We start from the raw sequence: 26,330 nt of genomic DNA, 5'->3' as shown, positions 1-26,330 counted from the left end.
GAGAATATAGCCCAGAAGAAGCGTATAGTATAGCTTTTATTTTGGAAAGAGCCATTTCTCTGTAATAAACTCTCTTTTCCAAAGATGAGGGATTTCTCGATCAGATAGATTTATTATTTCATCCCTTTGTTGTTTCAGCAACATTAAATTTAAAAACTGTAAGTTTGAGTTAAAATATATATTTATAATTTTAATAAATGACAAATTAAAAAAGCATGAACATTTTTTTGTATCGAAAAAATATCGAACTGTGACACCAAAGTATCGAACCGTGAATTTTGTGTATCGTTGCACCCCTGGTGTATATGTGTGTGTGTGCGCCAAGAGAGGCTCCTCTACCTGACACGAAGTGAAACTGCTTGTTAAGCTCTTATCTAGCAGGTACTGCTCCTTCCCTGCATGATAACGGGTCACAGTGAACTAAAAACAGTCTGAGTTATAAAGAGGTCATCATGCAGTATTCTATCATTTGCAAACGTATATCATTAAAAGATTATCCTGACTACTAAGTACAATTTTCTATTGACAAGAAGAGACGAGCAAAACGTTTATTTTATCAGTTTGCTCAATTAATATCTTACGAAAATTGTACAGCATCCAATTCTGATCTTATGAGGCTCTGAAAGGAAAGAATTAGTGGACCATTGGGAGTTAGTGTATTGGCACCTGCAGGTAAACTATAGATAGATAATACATTTATCTGTCTGCATGCTCTGTGCATGCTGACAGGAAAACAGAGGAATTATCTTAGGATACCAACCACGGTCAGTGTTTAAAGACTAACAAGTGCTCAACTTTCCACTGAAAAACCTGAACTTGAATCTGATTTTATGGATGGCTAAGTGCTTAGGAACAGCTTTGAACTTTCAAAATGGCTAATATCTTATCTACATATTCACACTAGCAAAAAATATGAAGGATAATCATTGATTGTTATTTTAAAAACACTTTTCTTTCTTTTTTGTCCCTGCACTTTCTTCTTGGTCAACTACTAAATTAAATACATTATTGTTAAGTTGTAGCTGCTCCCCTGTGTTTACCAGCTAGTAACTCTGGTTCTTTACTAACTGTTGTTGTGTTCCGGGTGTTGAATAGCTTTTCTTGTGAAATTTCTAATCAAACTGCCCCAAACTCCCAAGTTCCCACACTGGCAAATGTTCACGTCACATTAACGTTCAGTACCAGAGTAGCTCACGTCATCGTTTACCCGACAGCTGCATAATAATTAAAAATATACTTTACGGTGAAATACTCCCTGGCATTATTGCATTTTTCTTTTGGATGCAGAAATGATGAATGACTCCACACATACTCACCTGTCTTCAAATCTCATCTATAATGCAAAGAACCAGAGATCTGCCTGCATACGCAGGTTTCTGACGAGACAGGCGGTGCAGATAACGCTGTTTTTTAATGTTTAAAAAAGTGACAGACAGTTGAGCTGATATTCTATCACAGTAGATTTCATATTTGATGTAAAATGCACCGAAGTACATAGCATCTGAACCCAAGTCAACCTCTACCAAACTTAACTTCTGATTGTAGCTTGCTGTCAGGGTATGGTACACAAAGCTCACATTATCACAAATACCAGACTTCAGGCTCAAATGTTCCTAAATGCAGAGTTTCAAGCATGAAATTACCATTAAATACTATTTAAATAAAACATATTCAAAGCTAAACAACCCAGATCAAATTGCCACTTATTTTACTGTTTCATGAAGCAAATAAAACTGTCTCTTGTCACATCTTCAGTCTTTTGCTGCATGCTCTTTAAGGATAGACCGAACCTCTTTCAAACATGTTCAGTGCTTTTTTCCTCTCATACGCAGTCACTGTTGGGTCACATACTGTCTGGAAACACTGGTTTTAGTTTCAGGACTACTGGGAAACTAAGAAGCTAACAACGTTTCACTGTTGCTCTAATTGCAAAGCTCAGGACAAATACATTTACTGCCCTGAAATTGTAATAAATGATGTGAATCCAAACAGCACATTATTAAACACGTTACTTAATTCCCTCAGTTGCTCTGCAACCCTGTGTTTTGTAGACGGAGGCCAGGGCACTTGACAGAGTCAGGGGAAGAGCCCCACTCCAGCTTTAATTGGTTGGGAAATAACGCACAGCCAGGAATTGAACATAATTCTGTCTTTGCACAAACGACACACGCAGCTAGATGTGACTGCTGCTGTCGTTGAGTAAGACATCAAGGATGTGCCACAGCCAAACTTGGCTTCCTTCCTCTTCCATGACTCCGTGTTTTCCTTTTTCCTGATTCTTTTCCTAAAGTTTTACAGTGACATCTAATTTCATTTCTGACATGGCTGACCTCTTTCTACCCCTTTTTTTGTGTACTTCAGCACCCTAACACATAACACATTCATTCTTCCCAGCATCCTTTGATATCTCTTTTTTTTCTTCCACCTCTCTCCACACCTTCCACCCTTCCTTCATTTCTTCCTCGCCCTCCCGACATCCCTACGTACATGCTCCGGTGCTTCCTGTCTCTCTTGCAAAGTTCTGCTTCCTCATTCTGAGCTAATAAACCTTCACCGGTGTTCAGCTCAGCGTGTTGGGTCGACGGCGGCACAATGAGGTCAGAGCGTTAAAGACGGATGGCTGTAATCTGGTTTGCCGCCCAGCCATCTGCTGCAGTCAGCTGGTTGCTAACTGCAGGGCCAGCCTTTATTATACTACGCCCTCTACATGGCATTTAATCAGAAAGCTTAACACCACTGGGCTGTGGAAGGAATGAGCCATACCTGGAGGCAAGACTGCTGGGGTGAAGAAGACGTGAGAGAAATTATCTATTAACAGGACTGAGCGGTACCTCCAAAGTAGGATTAAACTGGTGGAAACGGACGCTAAACGAAAAAAACATGTTGCAACAAACACAAGATACTATATGTTTGTCTTTCCCTCCCACCTGTCAACAGACTGTCGCCCAGAAGGATCACAGTATGCACAAAGAGTCAGTCATGACTTAAATATGACCTATTTGAGAGACTAAAATATCTGTTTTGCCTCCGTCGATACACGTTTAAAAGCTGCCAACTACTGTACCGTATGTCTTCCAGTCTTGTTAATAAATACCGTGTGATTAGGGGATCAAATAAGAAAAGTGAATTAGTGATTCCTCTGATCACAGCCTGTAGCAGAAGACGAGGGGAGCCTCACACGGCATACAAGATCTCACTGGAGACGGAGAAAAAACCCAACCACAAAACAAAAAGCAATATGTGAAGGTCGTCTGTGATTGTCCTTTTAGCCAAACAGACAAGCTTTAAAATCTAATGCAGTTTCCTAAATTTGCAGGACATCCTGATTAGAGCAGTCTGAAAGTGTCATCTCCAATAACGTGCAATTTACTTTAAACGCTTTGCCTTCCAATGACATTTGAAGACCAATAAAGGGAAATATATTTGGTTGTGATCCTCATTATCATGGTTTCACGTTCCATTAGGTTTAAGCCAGGATAAACACAGTAATTTGGCAAGAACGGGACAAACATAAAATACGGTGGGTATTCACTGGAACTTGTGCGAATGAGTTTTCCCCGGGTAATGCCCCATGCTTTGCTAATGCAGACTCAACTGATTTCTCATTTAGGAAATCCTCAGCACTACTGGGCTATCTTTTACTGACTTCACAGGTGATGGGAAAGGCACTGCTGTGAAGTCAAGAGGCTTTCTATTTAAATTCCGCCGGAGGGATCACGGTTAAGCCGGTAATATTTTGATGATAAGGCAACAGACATATTTACTCCTGACAGGGTGTGCCTGCGAGACCCGATCTGAATCTGAGAATGGATTGGCTGCTAAATGAATTCCTTTATCTGCCTGAGAGACTAGGTTTGAGCAATAACCTCAGAACAAAGAGGCAGAATTAGCTGATGTCCCGAGGGCCGTGTGACATAAGAGAGCAAATATATAAATAGACGGATCTATCAACGACATGTCCTTGAAAACAGAGAAGTCTTCATCGCTCGTCCTGCACAAGACACTTGTCTTCTTCGGGATGAAACATTTGTGGTTGGATCAAATTAAAGACGAAGACGAATTCAGCATCGGTAATATCCAGAGCTTTGCATGTAGGCATCTGCTGTTACCCCACACATTCACCTGATTTAACCTCATTCAAGGGGTCATGGGAAATATTCCTGGAACTAATTAGGGGGAGCCAACTGTTGGGGATTGAGTTGAATTTTGTGGCCTAACCTTTGACTGCTGTGTTAATGGTGGGGTGAAGACACTCAAGCTTCTGACAGAGAAACAACCAAATATAAAAACAGAAAACTCTGATACCCGGAAGCAACTGGAATCTAGGTATGCTTATCACACTAACACCGTTTATTGCTTTCTGCATTTGTCTGTGATCATCTGTGTGTGAGAGAGCTTTCTTTTAATGTCTTCAGCTGGAATGATAAAAAACTAAATTCGGACACAACACATAACAACTTACCTTATCTGTGTACACAAAGAACAGGATGAGCAAAATCACCTCCGCCAGAAGAATTATCAGCAGGACAATGAAGAACTGCCAGAAAGAGGAAGAGCACTGTTACAACAGCAGCACAGGCAATATTGTAAATTGAATTTGTGAACAAAACTCTGAACAGCTAAGCTTCTTTTGCAGTTAAGTGCTGTTTTATCTGAGTATTTCACAAACTTCACAGTAAGACTTGCATCTGTGATTTAAAGCGCATTTATTTATACTCCAAACTCAAATGTATTGTGTGACTCACGGAGATACACGGATCATCTAATGATCTTTTAATTTGGGTTAAAGCAATTGTTTGACATCTTGTGAAACATAAGGCAAGGGTTAAATGAGATGAGCTAGCAGTCAATTAGTTTAGCTCAGACTGAAACAAAAAGACACAAAAAACTAGAGCCTGGCTTTATCTGCCAGCTGGCATCTCTTAAAACCCAATAATTAACACATGAATCATCATCAAGGAAAAACCAAATAAAAAATAAAGCTGTAGTATTTTAAGGTTAATTGCCCAGCTATGACCCAGCGAATCACTTCACATGACTGTAAAACCAGCCCTAAATAAAGCTAGCTGGCGTTACCTACTGACCCCTCCATTTATACTGTTCAGCTTGGCTGGACAGTTTCTGGCAGCAGCTTTATATTTACCAGCTAGATTAATCTTCTCATTTTTGCTCTTGACAATAAAACAAATGAGTAAATTTCCCCCAAAAACGTTCCAGGTTTCAGTTAATGGTTTCATTTGGAAGCAGCATACACAGAAACCAACATTTCTCAAGACAAAAAAAAAAAAAAGAAATCCATAAACATAAACAAAGCAAATTTAAAAAGGGAGAAGGAAATTAGAAAAAGAGACATGAAGGAAGAGGTGGGAGTGATGGTGGGAGGAAAAAAGGAGAATCTCGGTGCTGGAGGGCTTGTGAATGTTTGAGGGGAGTATAAAAGGTTTAATACTTCCTAAGATTAATTTCTAGCACAGCCTTGCATCTCATCTACTACTCTCTCTACTTGACTCCATTACAGCACGGTATTTACCAAGCTCTTCTGCACAGCACGGGAGGAGGCATGCAAACCTAGATTTTTGAAAAACCCATTAATTCCAAACTCATCTGGGAGGGAGGGTGCGAGCTATTATTTATGTCACGGCTCACACGACATAGTTACAACGGTTTGCTGCTGCATATGGCTTTGCAGCCCACAGAATGATTGTTGTTCACCCGCAGTTAACTTGTCATACTTTTCCTGGCATTTGCAATCAAATGAACTGTTTCTGCAAAGCAAATTGGTGGTGCTTCAGCGGCCATGTGTGAGAGCATGTGCTTCTGTGTTTATTTGCACACTCAGCTCTGTGGGTGCATGCTCTCATTTGCCAGCAATCGCACTGTTGTCTCACCTTGTTTTGTTTCTTTAAAAAATGTCTCAATAAAACTATTTGGCAGAAAAGGTGCCCTGCAATATCGCTGCAAAGGATGTCCGGTCTTTGAATATTTCTAATCCAAAGAGAGCTGCACGCAGACCAACTTCAAAGAAAATATGTCAAGGTAAACACTCAGATCTATTTGCGCTGGGAGATCTAAACCTACTCTTGATGTTTCCCCGTCCTGAGCCCACACCACCACCACCACTACCTCCCCAAATGTTTGGATGTGCTCGACTGGACAGACAGACAAAGACAAACACAACGACAGCAGACATGGATGCCCTAAACAGAATTATTCTGGCCAAATATAAAAGGCTGTCACGCACAGATGTGGCAGGAGACTCGGTGAGAAACATCAAAACTTTGATATTTTCCGTTGACTCAGATTTTTTTTTCTCTAATTCCAGCCATCTTTCACACCGCTCCGCTCTGTCTTTGCGCTCTGCTCTCTCCTCCTGCTTCACAGTTGTTAGGCAGGTGAAGGAAGCCATGTCTAACGCTGAGGATTTGGTGGGGCTTTTGACTGATGCAAGAGCTTCAAGGGATTGAGCTGTTTGTGATGTTAAGTACTCAGAGCCCCAACTCCACTTCTCATTTAAAGTTTCTATACATGAAAGTTTTTTTTTCTTTGCCTTTCTGCAGCAGATCCCTGCAAACCTCATTCTGTTGGGTGAACTCTCATAATTAACTTGTGCTTAAGATAACACACTTGTACAACTTTGGGCAAACAGTGCAACGTCAAGACAGAACAGTCTTTGTAATGAATAATAGAACATTCTCAAATCTTGAGCTTCAAAAACATCAAGTGGCTTTTGGTGTGCTCTATGCAAATACTAATTCCCCCGCCTGAAATTCCTTTCACTGGGCTTTGACCAGAGCCATGGCAATGACATGCATTAGTTGGTATTAATTTGCAGAAAGGGGGAATCCTATTGCTCAGCTCTAATTTTCCTTTGTGCACTCTTGAGGTTCGATAGAGGGCAGACTGAATTACTGAAGTAGCCCCAGTCACCTAGCTCTCCCGAGGGTCTGGTAATAGGACAAATACAAAAAAAGCTCCTGGTGGCCTGTGACCAGTGTGCCTTTGAGTATAGACACTTGCTTGCAGTTTGCGTGTGACAGTGCAGACAAGCCTTGCAGCAAAAAGACACAAAATACGAGCAGTTCTCAAAATGTTATGGCATTGCTTTTTTCCGTTTCTCATCTCTGACAAATAACTATGACTCTTAGTGGTCCATTAAAAACATTTCCAAGCTATGAAATTAGGGCTGCTACTATAAGTTTGCACAAACTTTGGCCCGCTGCCACGATTTCTATCAATTTTATACATTCATGAAAAGCTCATCTTAATATTTCATTGCTGCAAGGGTTGTATTTACCGATAAAATATGCAGCTTCCCCAGGGGTGCCAAAACTTTTGAATACAACTGATTGCAAGCGGTCAACTCTACAAATGAATTTCAGTCATAAAATGCTCGAGTGAGAGAAATTAAGAACTACAATGTGCACATTTGTGCTGTTGACAGATGTGTGACTTTTAAAAAATATTTTTGTAGGTATCCGGATTTAACTCACGCTCAGAAGCAGGCACTTGTTCTCCTTGATGGCACCCAGGCAACCGAGAAAGCCTGTTACCATGACGATGGCAATGACCATATTGGCAGCTGACAGTGAAGGGAATGAGGGTGAGAAGGTGGCGAAGCTTCCCTGAGACACCGAGAGCCAGATGCCCACACCGAGCAGCCCGCAGCCACATAACTGCAAGGCAAAAGATAAGACAGACGACAAGGTGAGAAAACAAACAGACAGGCACAACCTTTTCAGGGTAAGCTGCAGAAATGATTAGCATTCAAATTCATCTTTAGCTCTCCACTGGCTGCGTTGGTTTAATGCGAGACCTGCCGAACAATAACAGTAATTCAAAGAGTAAGGTTAGCTTTAAATTAAAAGCCATCCCCACCTCAAAAGTCCCAGTGCGACAGTCTCAATTTCCCCTCCAGCAGCCTGAGGAACTGCCCACACAATCATACATCTCCAAACACTGGTCAAAAAACGAGAGACTTTACACCAATTACAACTACAATAAGCCAATAACGCTCTGCCAGTGATTAGAGCAAAAACTGGGGTCGGGCCATGCTGGTTTTGCACGTTCGAGCTGATTTCATTAAATCCAGAACAAACAGACATGTAATTACTGCCAATCGCTGTAATGAAAACTTCCCAGCTTTATGAAATCTGCTTGCAGTAGAGTTGAGTTTCACCTAGAGGGAGCAATTCCCTAATCTCACCCTGTCACCCCGCCAGGCTCCTGCTATGTGTGTGTGTGTGTGTGACCTGCAGAATCCATTAATGCAATAAAGTGTTAATGGAAAGCTTAGACTGTCACGCCTGCTGATGTGCGAGTCCTCCTATCAAAGATCAGAGCAGTACATGGTCACCGCTTAGAGAGTCACATTTTTATGGAGACCTAAGAGCATAAAAATCAATAGAACATATATATGGCAATATATATGAAAAGCAAAGAGAGCTAAAATATGCAAACAAACCAGGGTAAATGATTGCACCGTTACTCTTTCCTCCTTTCTATTAACACCGCTGCCCTCTTCTCTTCTCATCTTTGCACCACTGCACCAGAAAGCTTTAATGCCTGTCAGCAATATGTACAACAAACCTGCAGTGCATGCAAACAAACAGACATGGAGGAGCACATTTACAGTGGGGCAAAAAAGTATTTAGTCAGCCACCGATTGTGCAAGTTCCCCCACTTAAAATGATGACAGAGGTCAGTAATTTGCACCAGAGGTACACTTCAACTGTGAGAGACAGAATGTGAAAAAAAAATCCATGAATTCACATGGTAGGATTTGTAAAGAATTTATTGGTAAATCAGGGTGGAAAATAAGTATTTGGTCACCTCAATTTTAAATCATGCTTTTTATTTGTTCTTGTTTCTAATGTCTCTGTAAAGCACTTTGAATCGCCTTGTTGTTGAATTGTGCTATACAAATAAACTTGCCTTGCCTCAAACAAGGAAAATCTCTGGCTCTCACAGACCTGTAACGTCTTCTGTAAGAAGCTTTTCTGTCCCCCACTCGTTACCTGTATGAATGGCACCTGTTTGAACTCATCATCTGTATAAAAGACACCTGTCCACAGCCTCAAACAGTCAGACTCCAAACTCCGCCATGGCCAAGACCAAAGAGCTTTCGAAGGACACCAGGAAAAGTATTGTAGACCTGCACCAGACTGGGAAGAGTGAATCTACAATAGGCAAGCAGCTTGGTGTGAAAAAATCAACTGTGGGAGCAATCATCAGAAAATGGAAGACATACAAGACCACTGATAATCTCCCTCCATCTGGGGCTCCACGCAAGATCTCATCCCGTGGGGTCAAAATGATCATGAGAACGGTGAGCAAAGATCCCAGAACCACACGGGGGGACCTGGTGAATGACCTGCAGAGAGCTGGGACCAAAGTAACAAAGGTCACCATCAGTAACACACTACAACGGCAGGGAATCAAATCCCGCAGTGCCAGACGTGTTCCGCTGCTGAAGCCAGTGCATGTCCAGGCCCGTCTGAAGTTTGCCAGAGAGCACATGGATGATACAGCAGAGGATTGGGAGAATGTCATGTGGTCAGATGAAACCAAAGTAGAACTTTTTGGTATAAACTCAACTCGTCGTGTTTGGAGGAAGAAGAATACTGAGTTGCATCCCAAGAACACCATACCTACTGTGAAGCATGGGGGTGGAAACATCATGCTATGGGGCTGTTTTTCTGCCAAGGGGACAGGACGACTGATCCGTGTTAAGGACAGAATGAATGGGGCCATGTATCGTGAGATTTTGAGCCAAAACCTCCTTCCATCAGTGAGAACTTTGAAGATGAAACGAGGCTGGGTCTTCCAACATGACAATGATCCAAAACACACCGCCCGGGCAACAAAGGAGTGGCTCCGTAAGAAGCATTTGAAAGTCCTGGAGTAGCCTAGCCAGTCTCCAGACCTCAACCCCATAGAAAATCTGTGGCGGGAGTTGAAAGTCCGTGTTGCTCGGCGACAGCCCCAAAACATCACTGCTCTCGAGAAGATCTGCATGGAGGAATGGGCCAAAATACCAGCTACTGTGTGTGCAAACCTGGTAAAGACCTATAGTAAACGTTTGACCTCTGTTATTGCCAACAAAGGTTATGTTACAAAGTATTGAGTTGTATTTTTGTTATTGACCAAATACTTTTTTGCCCCACAAAAGTATTTCACAGTATACAGAAGCAGTCGTGATCAAGAAGAAATTAAGATATGTGTCTGCTGCAAACTGCTTCCTCTTATTTTACTATTAAATAATTAATCAGCCACATGGAGAGATAATCTGCAGCAGCTGACAAAGTTTAACTGTCAGCTAATAACAAACCTGAAAATTTGCTGCACTATCAGCACTTCCCTAGCAAACAAGTGTAGCTCCAGTTAGACAAATGCACACAAGTGTTGATCAACAAAGTGACTGGAAACAAATTAGTCGGTGCAGTGTACTCAAAGTCGCTCTCGGCGATGTTAGGTGATGACGTATAACTGATGTGCAACTTTGGGATCGCAGCTGCAGACCTCGTGAAGTGAGGACAGATACCTCAGGTCTAATGAGTCCTATAGGATCTGTAAATACGTAAACCGAGCCTAAGAATTCTGTTCTCAGATACCAAATGAGCCACGTCCTACTCTCACTGACCTGTGATATGTACAAGCTGTGACCTCCACAGAAACTCCTCAGAACGTATACAGACATCAGCATATTCTGCTGAATGAATGATACACCTGGTCTCACAAAGCCTGGGAAATGACTACGAGCAATTAGAAGTGAGGACAAAGCGAAAGAATGATTGTGCATAAATTCCTCAAAGATACTTGAAAGCCGAATTCCACAACTGATTGACTGCGGGGGAGTTGTGTGAAAGCCTGAAGTGAGTGATCGCATAAACAAAGTCTTTCTGCTGTCAAGGTTGACAAGGTTGCTGCGAACAGACCAACAAGCATCAGCATGATCACTTCTGATAGAGTGAAGGAAAGGTACATCAGTGCTCAAAAGACTTTCGGTCATTCATAATCTAAATAATTCAGAGGCAACTGGCCCTTTATTCTTCCCTGATTAAAAACGGGAGAATAAAAATGTCAATTGAAAATGTTGGAAAAGGTCGTGTCCTTATGCAGAGCGGCTAATATACAGGATCGCACGCGTACCATTCAGAAGGCCAGATTACAGAGAGTGAGGAGGCATTCAAGGAAGCAGAGGACGAATAGTGAGTTTAAGAGGGCAGAAACATAGAGCGGATTTACAGCTAGTGAGGGGGAGCACCAGGAGGTTTAAGAGCCCAGGTGGGGAGCGTTACAATGCCTTCTCTTAATTGTGTTTAATGCCCAGTGAAGGGAGCTCGTCCAAGTGTGTCGCTCTCTTAAGTGACTGTGGAACCGTCCAACCCCCGCTCAATCTGTCTGATCTGAGCCTACCGAGAGCACGGTGTAATCTCTGTCCTGTTTCTACTACGACTACAACATGCTGTCATCAGACCTTTGTGTAGGTGCCTCTAGTAAAAGCTCTGATCTGTGTTATCTGACCTCAAGCACTGTACTTCTGAGCTTGACATTGAGTGCCTCTGCTGAGCTCCTTATCTTCTTTTAATTGTGGGGCAGGCGTGTTTTGATATGCCATCTGCAGGGAAGGATCAACGAATCCCAAAATACTAGAGAAGCTTTTAAATATTCATAGAGAGGCCTTAAAATAAAGGCAGTCATTGGTATTATATCAATGAGGAGTTAATTCCCCTATCTGTGAAAAAAAAATCCAATAATCTGAATTTGCCTGTGATGTGGCAAAATTGTTGCGCTCACACTGTGGATACTTTCTGACAGTCTCCTATAATGTCCTTGAACATAAATAACCAGCAATATTGTTTGTGAGGTCTGAGATATGAACCTGACGTATACCTGCAGATATAAACAACAGTTTCAATATCTCCTGAACCCATGCAGCCCATCATTAAGCAGCTGAGGGTGACACACAACAGCCTTCCACGTCCACTACTTTTAACAATCTTCGGCGAGGGGCCGACTTTTTTATTGCTACAATTTTTCGAAGTCTTTCTTGTTTAGATAATAGAAAACACCGTCAAAACAAATCGGCTGTTTTGCCTGGATGATGTTCTGCTTTGTGTTGCTCCCATTGTGTAAGCGCTGCACAAGAGACGCTCCCCTCTTTTTATCAACCTTAAGGTTGCTTTCATATTTGAGGCTGAGGGGAAGATATCTTCCAGCTGTGATAATGAAAAAAACATAGTTGCAGTCTGGAATGTAAAGCCAGCTGCTCTAAACAGTGGATTGACTTCAGAAAGCGAACAGCACTTAAACCAGGAGGGAGGAGCGCATGTAATTGTGCTTGGTGTGGAGCCATTCTTTAAAAATCAATGGTAGTGTAAGAGTGAGCTGAGAGAATATGGCGTTTGACCTTTTCCTACGCGTTGGACAATATTGTGAGAGCACCTTGTTGGAAAGACGTCTGGAGTTCAGCGTCTAAATGTCATTTGTGGAAGAAGTGAAAAAAAAACAGTAGAGAGGTGCACAGAGCACAGCGCGTCATTAACTTTCTGCTGGAGGATACAGGCACACGTGTGATGCGACTGCCTAGCTAGATGAATGGGACCCTACTGCTGGGGGCCTTATAACAAGCTCAGGGTGAAAATAATTGCAACAATACTGTGAGAAGCAACTGTGAGAAGCAACTTTCCAAACAGGAAGTTGATGTGACAGAGGTCAACCAGGAGGTCTGCAGAAGACGGATAGAGTATTAAATCCAGAGAGATTGCGAGCTGTGTATAAGTTAAAAAGAGACCAAGACTCGAGGGAGGGAGAGGAGAAGAAGAAAATAAGGCTGACCCTTCATCTGAGCGACTGGCTTGGAGAATTATCAGCTGCTGCAGTTACTGGCTCAGTGACACGGAGCCACCCGACACAGGACCCCACTACGAGGGAATGGGGTGTAAGTGTGTGCGAGGGACACCGGAGGACCTTTTCACACAATGATCCCTGTGAGAGGTCGCGTCCTGTCATAAAGAATGACAGCTTTTGTCAAAGTACTACTTTCTTTTCTGACTGCCCTCGTCGCAAGAGCTTGATACCAGTTGAATGAGTTTCTGAAGTTCAGAGTGTGTTATGCGAATTGGAGAGAGAAAGATTGTCAAGGCTACCAAATTCACTGCAGCTGAGACTAAACAAGTGATAAACTGAAAAAAACATGTTACAGATATTTGCTTAGCTATACTTACACCTGGAATTAGGAAGCAATTGTACCGTTAGAGCACAATAAACCATAAAGTTGGTGAAAATGCCAGCCCGAATGCCCTGCTAAAGATGGAGCCACTTTATCACTTAACACCCCCCCCCCCCCACCCCCTCGCCTTTTACTGCAGCTCCATCTTTCTTTTCACCAGAAAATTAAAAACAAAAAAAACCTCCCCCACCCCGGCACACAAAGTCTTCTGCTCCAGCCGGCATTGATTTTGCACTGAAATGAAGACAGAGGATATTCATTGCGGCTAAAAGAAGATTTTTCAATTTTCACCAGATGATCTTGCAAGCCACTGATTCATTTTATCACATAAGAACAACACCCTGCCAGCTGCGAGAGAGAATCACAGAACAAACATAATAAATCAACTGTAAACATCAAATAAAAGTGACAAAGCCTTAAAGTAAAGACAGTAAAGATCTGTATTTTCTACCCAGTGAGTGGAAAAGGTCCCATTTGAAGCATGCTGTGAAGGAAAAGGAATCGTTTTAAGGATAGACCCTCCACAGAGAGTGTTTGCGTGCGCCTGTCAGACAAGGTTATTTTTTAAGACTCCTTCCTGATAAATAAATTCTCTATTCTATCCATCCTCCATGGTGGCCAGACTTGGCCAAACAAAAGAAAATGAAGGGTGGTAGATATTTTTCACATCTTCACTCCTGGTTTATTCTTTGACTCACCTAAAGGAAGCTGCTGAAGACTTGAATGAGAACAAAAACTGTCAATAGCAGGGATCATACTGTGACTTCTCACAATGCCTATTGACCGCTTTTTGCTGAATGCAAGTATAAAGCCATGTAACAGCTGCAGGCCAGGTATATTGTAAATGTTCATCTTGAAAGCACAAATAAACAGATTATTTCTAAAGAAGGACATTTCAGACACTTCGGAACACAATACAAATACATTCAGCAGAGTCCTATTGACAGTGTCTGGAATTTGTTAGATGCGTAAATATTGAAGAAGACACGAGCAAATCTGCTTCAAAAGATACATTTATGAATAAAAACATTATGTGACCCACATGTTTCACTATATTTCTTTGCCCTATGGTGCTAGACGAGGTAAGCTGTAGGCCATATACAGCTTTTCAGCAAAACTCGCCACCCTCTGTCTCCCCAGGCTTTCTGGGGGCATCCTAGCCATTCCCCCGCGAACGCTGTATGGCCAATGTGAGTTGTATAACAAGTAAATTATTCACAGAAACTGCAATGGTGGAGGTGCTTTCAGGCTCAGAATAAACACTGCATGAATTCTGAGGAGGGATGACAGATGTGGAATGTAAGATTAAAAAAGCTACGTCTGCCTAAGTTAAAGTTTCATTCAGCGAGGGGATCCTGGCAAAATCACGCAGTGTGAGAGAATGTCTCCCCATCTCTCTCGAGAAGAGCTGAAAGGTCTATTCACAGCAAAGTGACTCCAAATCAATCGTGCCAGGAAGGATTAAAGACAGACGAGCCTTTCTCTGCCTGTCCAAAGCTATCCCTGCTGTCTGCACTGACACATTCACGCTCTTTCACACCTGACAACATTCTCTACCCTTAGAGGACAAGACACCAAAAGAAAGAAAGTCACGACAATGGCAGGAGAAAAACTATTAGACATCCCTGACTAATTCTGCCGTTAGATCTTTACCATCCCAACAAGACTCTTCAATCAGCCTGAGAACCCAGAGGCACTTCAATTATGCATTGAGAACAAGTAGGAAAGCACCAGGAAGAAGAACGTCATCCTGCGATTGGGGCCATAAAGTGATGAGGCTCTTATTGCCACAGCCAGTCAGAGAGTGAGAACGTGGAGACTCAGAGAGATGCGCAGGGAAATGGGGCCTGCAAGCCAAGCGCAGACTACAAAGCACACAGCCAAAGACAGACAAACACTGCCACTGGAGAGGAAAGCTCCTTTACTTCTTCATGCTGCAGATGCGCGCTGGCTGCAGGGATGGCAGCTGCACTGTCTTACAGCTATCTCATCCAAGTCAGCTCTAAATCAATGCACAGAAAACCAGTGTACTTAGTGTGTTAAAGAGATGAAGGACCATAAAAAAAATCCCAGTGATGTTCTAAAGAGGACAATGAGATATAAATACATAAACTGAGCTAATAAGAGGGGGAGATGTTCCTCACACAAGGCGCTAATTAAATGTGAATTTTGCCACTCTGTTGACATCAAAGGTGCTTGAAAATATCTTACGAGGCATTTGCGTACAATAAAACGGGAACACGTTAGAAAAATAAATATCTATTTATGTGAAAGCAGTGCCTTTTTATGAGTGGCTGTTTTCCTCCACATAAACTGCCTCGCCTGTAGAGGCACACAAACATTTGGCTCGTATAAATATCTCACTCCGGTCTGCCAGTGCAGCCATGCCGAAAATCCGAAGAGACAGGCAAACGGTTGGACAGTCTCCCATTGAGTTTCACTACTTGGAGGGCTTAATGAGTGTGCTGGCTCAGCAGAGGTGCATGTGGCCGGAGCCTTGTGTATCCGACAGGTCGAACAGTCCACCTGTTCACCTGCAGCACAGGACCAAAGGGCTCGAGGAAACGGAAAATCCCTAATGCACCGCACGGCAGCTAGATTGCCACCCTCAGCAGATTACTCGGCTCCTTTTCACTCCTTGAGGGTCATCAAAACAAATCCCAAGACTCAGTGTCACAGAGCAGGGCACCAGCTTCTGTAAATGTACCTCTAAGGGTGTCAGCCGCTAAAGTGACTGACCATAATAATTCCAATGTGTGTCCTCATTTCAGAAAACCACAAACAAACAACCTCCACTTACAACATCAATCAATCAAGGCATACGGACTTCTCGGGATGAACTGATGACCTTGGCTGGCTGTGTTTGAAAATGCCTGAAGAGTAAAATATGTCATTTCTAATATATTTCAAGTGCCAGACAGTCGCATGCCTAAAATGAGCTGAAAAGCAGCCTTGGGCTTTCTCCCTGAAAATGAGTGAAACACTTGGGCATCTAACAAACACTGTTGTGGTTTTAGCTACAGGGCCAGTCTGCACAACCTTGTGCAAAAATTGCTGCTGGGTTCACTGAGAGCTGTTCGGGGAGAAATATGATACTAAGTAATGTTTTTAGTGTGCATTCAGATGTATGCGTATTACATGCTTTATTATCTCATTTCACTGCACGGAGTGGGCGTGTGGCCTTGCTGTGGGGTTGGTCTGTGTACTGCACAGCCAACCAAGATCCCATTAGAGACATTGGTGCAAACACGCAGCATATAACATTTCACCACAATGCTTACCAACACTCCTAATGAACAGAAGGGATTTGATTTCTGATGGCCAGAACCCAAAACAAACATGAGGGAGTGAAGCGACGGCATGAGCTGTGCAAAAATGTGCTTAGTCTATTCACTGTTTGTGCTTTCAGATGAATTACACAAGGGTGGAACAAATTTTTAACAAATGCATAAAAGTAAAATTGTGAACATAAGCGTATGTTTATTCCTGGAGCAGGAGTACTGTGAATGGAAACACTCAGGTTATGCAACGCGAGGCATTATGCATCCCTGGAGGGACAGCGGGAAGAAGAAGATGCAAAATATGCACATCCGCTTAAGTGAAACCCAGAGCACGAGGCAGATGCCTAGTGAGAAGAGAGCAGATTCAGATTGAAAGACATATAATCAACAGTTACACTGCATGCCACCACACCACAGGGTAAATGACTTTTTCTGTGCATCTGCAAAGGATACCTTTTTCTCTTCATTCAGCTGCCTTAAAGACACCTGTGAAAAGGTGATGTAAAAAGACAACGCTTTTACACCCTTTTCTGTCATATGATAAACCATCCTGATGGTATATATATGGTATACAGTGGGGCAAAAAAGTATTTAGTCAGCCACCGATTGTGCAAGTTCCCCCACCTAAAATGATGACAGAGGTCAGTAATTTGCACCAGAGGTACACTTCAACTGTGAGAGACAGAATGTGAAAAAAACATCCATGAATTCACATGGTAGGATTTGTAAAGAATTTATTCGTAAATCAGGGTGGAAAATAAGTATTTGGTCAATAACAAAAATACAACTCAATACTTTGTAACATAACCTTTGTTGGCAATAACAGAGGTCAAACGTTTACTATAGGTCTTTACCAGGTTTGCACACACAGTAGCTGGTATTTTGGCCCATTCCTCCATGCAGATCTTCTCGAGAGCAGTGATGTTTTGGGGCTGTCGCCGAGCAACACGGACTTTCAACTCCCGCCACAGATTTTCTATGGGGTTGAGGTCTGGAGACTGGCTAGGCCACTCCAGGACTTTCAAATGCTTCTTACGGAGCCACTCCTTTGTTGCCCGGGCGGTGTGTTTTGGATCATTGTCATGTTGGAAGACCCAGCCTCGTTTCATCTTCAAAGTTCTCACTGATGGAAGGAGGTTTTGGCTCAAAATCTCACGATACATGGCCCCATTCATTCTGTCCTTAACACGGATCAGTCGTCCTGTCCCCTTGGCAGAAAAACAGCCCCATAGCATGATGTTTCCACCCCCATGCTTCACAGTAGGTATGGTGTTCTTGGGATGCAACTCAGTATTCTTCTTCCTCCAAACACGACGAGTTGAGTTTATACCAAAAAGTTCTACTTTGGTTTCATCTGACCACATGACATTCTCCCAATCCTCTGCTGTATCATCCATGTGCTCTCTGGCAAACTTCAGACGGGCCTGGACATGCACTGGCTTCAGCAGCGGAACACGTCTGGCACTGCGGGATTTGATTCCCTGCCGTTGTAGTGTGTTACTGATGGTGACCTTTGTTACTTTGGTCCCAGCTCTCTGCAGGTCATTCACCAGGTCCCCCCGTGTGGTTCTGGGATCTTTGCTCACCGTTCTCATCATCATTTTGACCCCACGGGATGAGATCTTGCGTGGAGCCCCAGATCGAGGGAGATTATCAGTGGTCTTGTATGTCTTCCATTTTCTGATGATTGCTCCCACAGTTGATTTTTTCACACCAAGCTGCTTGCCTATTGTAGATTCACTCTTCCCAGTCTGGTGCAGGTCTACAATACTTTTCCTGGTGTCCTTCGAAAGCTCTTTGGTCTTGGCCATGGCGGAGTTTGGAGTCTGACTGTTTGAGGCTGTGGACAGGTGTCTTTTATACAGATGATGAGTTCAAACAGGTGCCATTCATACAGGTAACGAGTGGGGGACAGAAAAGCTTCTTACAGAAGACGTTACAGGTCTGTGAGAGCCAGAGATTTTCCTTGTTTGAGGCAAGGCAAGTTTATTTGTATAGCACAATTCAACAACAAGGCGATTCAAAGTGCTTTACAGAGACATTAGAAACAAGAACAAATAAAAAGCATGATTTAAAATTGAGGTGACCAAATACTTATTTTCCACCCTGATTTACCAATAAATTCTTTACAAATCCTACCATGTGAATTCATGGATTTTTTTTTCACATTCTGTCTCTCACAGTTGAAGTGTACCTCTGGTGCAAATTACTGACCTCTGTCATCATTTTAAGTGGGGGAACTTGCACAATCGGTGGCTGACTAAATACTTTTTTGCCCCACTGTATATATTACAGACGAGCTTTTTGTTCTGTTGCATCTTATTTGTCACAATGACATTTTATTTTTTTATGATTTTCAGATCTTTTCTTTACAGATTTTACTCGAGCAATTTGGACTTTGTGCTGAAACTCATGCAGTAAGTCTAAGTTTGTTCTTATGTTAATTATTTAATTGTTTTAAATCTTTCAATTTGAGTCTTCCTCTTCATTTTTGGCTTCTGACTTTTTAATTAATCCTAACCCTAATTTGCTATTGCATACTGTATATTAGCTTTGTGACTCTTTGTATGTGAAAAGCGCCGCACAAATTTAGCATTTTGCTTGCTTGTTTGCAATAATTCATACAACATTAGAAAAGACTGGGAGAACTTGGGGAATTTGCTGTGCTGGAATATTGCAGAACCTCTTTCTTCATTTTAGCCTCCAGCTCAGAAATCCCAGAAAATTGACCTTATCCTGTAAATGTCTTCCCAAAGCGATTCATTCTGGACATAATAAACTTAGAGTGTGAGGGAACGCAGAATGAAAACAAGACCTTACATTAACCAATAGAGAGATGCAATCTGTATTCATGGAGGTGCAGTGTGTCTGCGAGCACTGTTTGAATGTTGATGATGCTCTGTCTGCATCTGCTCCTCATCCAGGGGGAACAGGGGGAAGTAATTGTATTTCACCTTTGGACATGACAGCGACAACACCCGAATATTGTCTACAGGCCAAGATGCTCCGGTCATCCATCATTCTGAAAATGTATTCTTGAAGTAAAAGAAAAAAAAAAAGAATTGATGCAATATAGATAAAGCGTTGACAGCTGTAGCATAAACAAAAAGTAGGATCCTTGAATCCTTCGGCTTTAACAACAATAAAACTTGAAATTTCTAACTTTTAATATGCCTCACATTTCATTCCACTGCCATATGGTGTAGTACTAATCAGTGTTGCTGTTGCAGACGCCGTCTCCCGTTATACCTGTCCACTTTCTCTGAATCCTACTGCTTCTTTTTGCCATTAAAAAAAACAGCTGAAGCGGGATGACATTTGACAATTCTGAAGTTTCCTGTGCATCTCCTGCTATGTGAGAATCCACAGACACACCAATAGAAATTACCTTCAGTCAGCGCAAAATCTTTCTTCAAGTTTTTCATTCATACCGAGAACCAGTGGGTTTAGGTCTGACATCAACAACAACATGACAACCCCCCATTGCCGAACGCTTGCCTCCGATAAATGCAGACCTCCCTTCTTGACTGGTGTAAAGGTCAGGTTTTAGTGGCAGCTTGATGGCACAGAAAAGCTTCCTTCCCCCTGTTCCTTTCCTCTTCTTTTATTCCCCCCTGAACGCCTCATTGGAGGCGCCTTTACAGTTGACATGCTAATTAGCACAGAGGGGAAATGGACTGTGTAACTACTCTTTTCTGGTCAGCCAACCTTCCAATGGCCATCGGCCCCTCATCCCAAGCCAGTGGACCACACAAAGAGACAGATCGCTAAATAATAGTGATCATCAATCCCTCTATTGTTGTGATGTTGTGATGCAATCATAGCTGTATTATTCACGAGACAGGAACAAGCCTCCTTTCAGGCATCTTTATTACATCCAGGAGACTGCATTACGACTTTGTCAGTGACCTCCGCTGGATAGTTATCAACTCCCACGGGTCTACCTCCTACTTTGAGTAAATTTTAGATTAGCATTTCTTCCTTTTTAGAAAGGAGCAAGTGCTAATCACTCAACACCGTGCTCTTGTTTTCTGGGGACAGGATAACTAGCACGGGTGACAGCCTGAAAGAGGAACATATGGATCAATGCCTGCTCCAAGAACGGCACAGGAATAAATCAATGCTCATTAGATGTGAATTAACGTCTGTCACAAAACAAATACTCGGCACTTTATGAACTTGCCTTGAGCTTTTCTTACCAACTCTTTCAAATGGATACATGTTGTTACCCAGTTAGGAGGTGAACGGTAATCATAGGCGCAATCTGAGAAGACTTGGCCAGCTGGTGCACAGTAAGGTGAAGTTAGCACTCCTACATTTCTCCTATTACCACTTTCCATCAATCAACAAATGAGGGCATTTTACCGGATCAGAGTCTCCAACGTGACCTTCAGATGCAGTCGTTTATTTGCATAATTTTCACTTTGCATATAAAGTAATACATGTACTCTTGATTCTGTATCACAGTTTTTTGGGGAAGAGTTTCTTCAAAGTAAATATAATCACCTATGTGCACTAAATATGAGCAGAGCCGCTATATCTGTGCACCAGTGCACTGATTATGTATTTCACTTAGCAGTTTCCCCAAGTGTCCCCCAGTCATCATTTGAAAAATTCTAGTGGCACCAGTGGAGCCCAGCCTGTCATCAGACACGAGTTCAAAGACAAGGATTACTTTCAACAGAATATTGTGTGTAATTTCTGTACGTGATTGCCGCCCTGCCACACTGGCTGTTAGTTTGGTCTTGAGCCAGAAGCATGAGTCACACCAGGAGAGAGCAATGTTTCGTCAAGGACCCTCAGGAATAAAATATGGTGACCCTGAGAGACTTTAACTATTCCCTTCTCCAGTCGCTGGAACCATGCATCAACTTTGCCATCTTGCTTAAAATAACTGATCACAGACCTACTTTGAAGCCCAGTGATCTAAAATCAAAGGAGCCAAAAAGGCTCAAAGTAAAGACAAAAACCAGAAGTGGGACGAAGCCTTTTTAACATCAAAGTCATCAAATATGTAAGAGTTTCAATAAAGTACAAGACCTCGTATCCTAATTTTCTTGGATAAATTCCCTTTTTTCTCTATTCACAGCAGAAAGTGCAAAGCGAGAGAAATTCACTTTCATTTACGAGTAGAAAAAGTTGATTTTTCAATTTGAGGGGGAGTTTTTACGAGATAAGATGTCACACGATTAGATGAGACGATACAAGATTTTGTTTACCCAGCCTCAAAATGTTGTGATGATATATTTGAGAGTTGAGGCTGAGCAGCTCTCGTGTGGATAAACTCTCGCTGACAAACAGGGGATTTCACACAGGCAGACAAGCTGCATCCTAAAAACATGATTACCGAGCAACGCGATGGGATACAAATCCTTTACAAATTCCTGTTACTACTGTATCTTCATTAATCAGCTTCCCGTCCCCCATTTCTGTACGTCTCACGGACGTTGAGATGATTATTCGCGTTGGTGAGTCTTTTCTTGGGATTTTTCATGTAATCGCTACACTGAACATTGTGGGTCGAGTTTAACGATTAATATATAGACAACTTATTTCTCTTATTTGCAGGTCAGGGGGCTAAGTTAGGTCAGGTCCCAGGAAGACAAATGACACGAGGAAGCAAAAATCTGCCTGTGATTTCCTGCTGTGCAAGTTCTTCTTTTACACTGACGTGTAGTCATTGAAATGCAAACTGAACAGTGAGGAGGAGAAACTGCCGGCTACAAGTTTTATGTGGGAGTTGACAGCTGAACGGGTTCATCATTTGTTGAGAGTCCCCTCAAGCAGTTATAAATAAATACCTGGAGCCTGTGAGTTTCCAGGAGTTGGTAATGTTATTTTCTCTTTACGACCAAAAAGAGTATACCGATTCCTAAGAGATGCTGACCTAAGTTATTATACCCAGACAAGCATAGAGTTTAGGCAGAGATTTGCACTGCAGGGCTCTCCTAGGAAACGTCAGAAGCAGACTGACACTTGCACTTCTGTGTCACCCACCTTGAATTTCAAAGAAGTTATTGTTAAATATCCCCGAGAATTAAATCTATCCCAGCCCAGTGTAGCAAAGACACAAGTCTTATGGGAAACCAGCAAAGATCTGCAAAGTTGTGGTTTCTTTGCCTCATAAAATTGTTGTTGCTGTTTATCTGCAGTTGCAAATGTTTGTGCATATTGAGCTCAAATGTGCATATCTTCACATGGTTTTAACTATAAAACCTTTTTAACTATAAAGGCGCAGACAACCAAAGAAAAATAGATATTTTAATGTTGGAGCTGTGTCCTGGCAGTGCAGTTGGTCATTTGCCAGTGTTTCCATGAGAAGACCTGAATAGCTGCTCACCACAAAGAGCATTAGGTTTACAGGCCCGGGTCAGTAAAGCCACAGGTCCCTCTGGTCCATATAATGCAGTAAGGTCAGCTAAAGTCCAACTAGCCACTGAGCTGATTGAGGTGGTTATATATAGATGCACTGGCAAGCTAGCTCATTCAGGGGACCGGGCTGGGGGGCTGTCACAAGGCTTGCGGTGATGTAGCGCAAGTTCTTTAATCTAAAATCAGCCAATGGCATAATGGAGCAAGACACTTTTCCATGACACAAATCAGAACAGAATTTCCCCTGTGACATAAGGAGATGAAGGGAATCAATGCAGTATATATGAAGGATAATGAGGCATTAATTGTTGGTACATTGCTGAGAGTTTCAGGTGCACATCTGAAAAACAGGGCAGTAGGGGACACAGTGAGGGAGGGTCAACCATTTACCTCTGTGACTGAAAGGGAACATGCCTGTGGGATACCGGATACATGATCTGAATAGCTCAGTATTTTGGAAGATGTTAATGTGAGTGAGGCTATGCGGCGCATGTGAGCAGAGGATTTTAGCTGGAGTGTGACCATCTTTTCAACCATCTTTTCAATGTCACAGGCATATCACTCCCACTATGTGGCGTTTGAAGTTCTAATTAATGAAGCTGCTGGGCAGTGGTCACTGTGGATGAGCAACACAAGATCACTGTGAATGGAAACACTGTTACAAAGCAGAACATCATGTATTCAAAAAAGATTAGTCTCTATGATCATATTAAAAAAAGTACAAAATCGGTGAATATACTGGGGAGAACAAGGGTGTCATTTATTATTCATATATGCAAGTTTTTAACTGAAGTAGTGTGTTTGCACAGAGGGCAAGGCAGTATGACTGCATACAAAATTAATGGAAAGGCGTCATTAGGCGTAAGTTCACCAGGGGGCAGCACAAACTGACGTAAAGTCTTGCTTGTGAAATTCCCGGGAGCTTTGAGAATCTGCTTCATATGTGTAAGATACAAGAATAAGGAAATAACAGGAAGCACTGACACACATGATTAGCCAATGGATGAGCTGAATGCAAACACACAGTTAATGTACAGCTAATGTTATCCTGTATAGCCAGTGTGTGCGTACACTGATCATTTGATGCATTTGAATATCATGAGGGTAACATTTGGACTGTTTCACTCTGAGCACAACTTTAAGCCTTTCAGATGAAAAGACGAACAAATGAAAATTTAAATTTCACTTTTTAATCTCAAAGTTGTTGTTTTTTTGAAAAAAAAAAAGAAGAACAAATACTGAATCCAGTCTGTAATATTTCCACAACTTTGTGGCCAAAATGAACAACTTTGACTTCTTTAGAAAAACAAATGGGATGATGGTAGGGGTGGGCGATATAAACGATAAAAACGATATAAATTTGGCCAACGACAGAGATTTTGACTATATCGCTCTATCGCGATAGCGCATGTTGGTGATGTCATCAAGCTGCGCCTGTTTTGGTCGAAAGCGGCGGCTAAAACCATTATGATCTGCAAATTATGGCGGGCGACAGTCATAGCAAAGAGATGAAGCACTTTTGAAATATGGGGAAAGCCAAAAACTGCGCTTCCTCCACTTCCGTAACATTAATTCATTAATGTTGAATTCTCTCGCAGCTCCATGTATAGCATCCTGCTATGCGATTGCATTTGTCCCTGACCACCAGAATACCTCACGTTAACTTTTATCGAGTGGAAAAAAAGTTGGCGTTCATCCTCCAGCTTCACTGTGCTAATGTTATGCTAACATAGCTGTGTCGCTAGCAATCACGTAGCACAACATTATATACCAGGTAGTCCAACTTCAGTAACCCTGCAAACGCCACTGCTGTTTAGTTTCCTGTCTTCATTTATGTTGGAAGTGGTAGCAGAGCTGTACGTTTGAATTAGTTTCAAAAATCTCTCAGTCAGAACATGGTATGAAATGTTTAGGTGTAAACTAGCGAGCTAACTTCCTGCTAACTTCTAACTCCGTTAAATTTAATAAATTCTGTTTTCATGGATGCCTGGATGTTAAACTTAATTGTTACACCCGATAAAGCAGCAACGCTGATGATTTAATTAAAGATGAAAGAATTTAGACCGTTTTTAACTCTTAGTGTTTGTTTGACTTTGGGACCTGAAGCGGACGGAGTTTTGGACCCAGATTACTCCGCGAAGCTCCTCACTACGGCAGCTGTAATGCTCTGACATCCATCAAGCAGTGCAGCTTACCAAAGTTGTACTAAAACATTTTTTAACAGATTTCTGCACGCAGAAATCGGTTCGAGGTCAGTAAGCACAACCAGAATTCAGGCACACTCTCTATTTTTGAGAAAATTAAAGGATTTTAAGTGTGCCTTATAGTGTGGAAAATACGTTATACAGAAGAAAAGAATATATCGTGATATATATCGTTACCGCACATGCTTCAAATTATATCGCGATATGAATTTTAGGACATATCGCCCAGCCCTAGATGATGGAATTTCAAACATTATGAAATCTCTACTGGCATTCAAAAAATAGCAGATATCTTGGCCCCAGTGCAGTCTGGATAGCACTAAGCACAGTATACAACATGTGTTAGACAGCAAACCTTTAAATTTTTTAAGATTTTTTACATCTTAAACAGAAGAACCCCAAAATGTATTCATAATGTAAAAGTGACAAGGAGGAAGCCCCCCTGATGCTCACTCAGGCTTGAGAACGCTGCACGTTTTGATACAGCTGCTCCTTCTCACCCTGAGGTGGGAGAAAATGCTTTTTTACAAAGTAGAGGAAAGGCACTAAAATCTATTACGCCATACTGAATGGCTTTTTGCATTTTGACAGAAAAGTGCATTCTTTAGCAGCGGCAGTAGTAAGTGTTGGGTGTATTTTTCACTGCACTTAAATCTCATCTCATTCTTTCTTGCCAATTTGCATCACAAGGGGATACTCTGATGGCCTTCCCTATAATGAAAATGGAAAGACATTCATTAAGCTTGATCTTCAGACTCTGGACAAGCACTCATCACTGGTGATTAAGTGCAGACAGGAAATTTCATTCATACACAGCTCACAAATAAAAATGAGAGAAAACACATGCTTTCATTTTTTTCTCTGAGCTCCAAATGAAGCAATAATAAGTGAGAGATGAAAAGAAATTAATCACTAACCGTAATTATTAAGATCATTATGCGCCATGTGTCGTATATTGTATGGACAACCATGGCAAAAGACAAATGTGTGGATATGCGGACAATAAATATGAAAAAGCGGTTAATTTGTCAGTAAAATGATAATGTCATTAATGTGAGTCACATTTTGCGTCTGCTGTCTATACTGCGAGTAAAGGTTGGCGGAGTGAACGTGCAGGTGGAGCAGAGGTGCATTTCTCTAAATGTCATGGATGATTACCTAACTTAAGCTACATCTGTCATCCATTCTGCTCGTAGTTAGCTTAGTAAACAGACTTTCGGTGGTAATCCTTATTAGCTGAGC

At 42.0% G+C, this 26,330-nt stretch overlaps 1 protein-coding gene across 2 annotated transcripts in view; it reads right to left on the bottom strand.

Moving 5' to 3' along the window:
• Positions 1-26,330, bottom strand: part of tspan9a (tetraspanin 9a) — a 187,922-nt gene that overhangs the window by 20,470 nt on the left and 141,122 nt on the right. For both annotated transcript variants that reach the window (XM_085281606.1, XM_085281605.1), the window contains 2 exons: positions 7,491-7,673; positions 4,463-4,537 (listed from right to left, as the gene is read on the bottom strand). In XM_085281606.1, coding sequence (XP_085137732.1) covers positions 4,463-4,537; positions 7,491-7,673 — 258 coding nt within the window. The remainder of the gene's footprint in view (positions 1-4,462; positions 4,538-7,490; positions 7,674-26,330) is intronic.

This window comes from Mchenga conophoros, linkage group LG7 (genome assembly GCF_057382185.1).
Source record: "Mchenga conophoros isolate Kocher_MC1m ecotype Shallow Benthic linkage group LG7, M_conophoros_male_GT1.1, whole genome shotgun sequence".
Classification (NCBI taxonomy): domain Eukaryota; kingdom Metazoa; phylum Chordata; class Actinopteri; order Cichliformes; family Cichlidae; genus Mchenga; species Mchenga conophoros.
The sequence above is the reverse complement of the archived record's forward strand: the minus strand, read 5'-3'. Positions and strand labels throughout refer to the sequence as shown.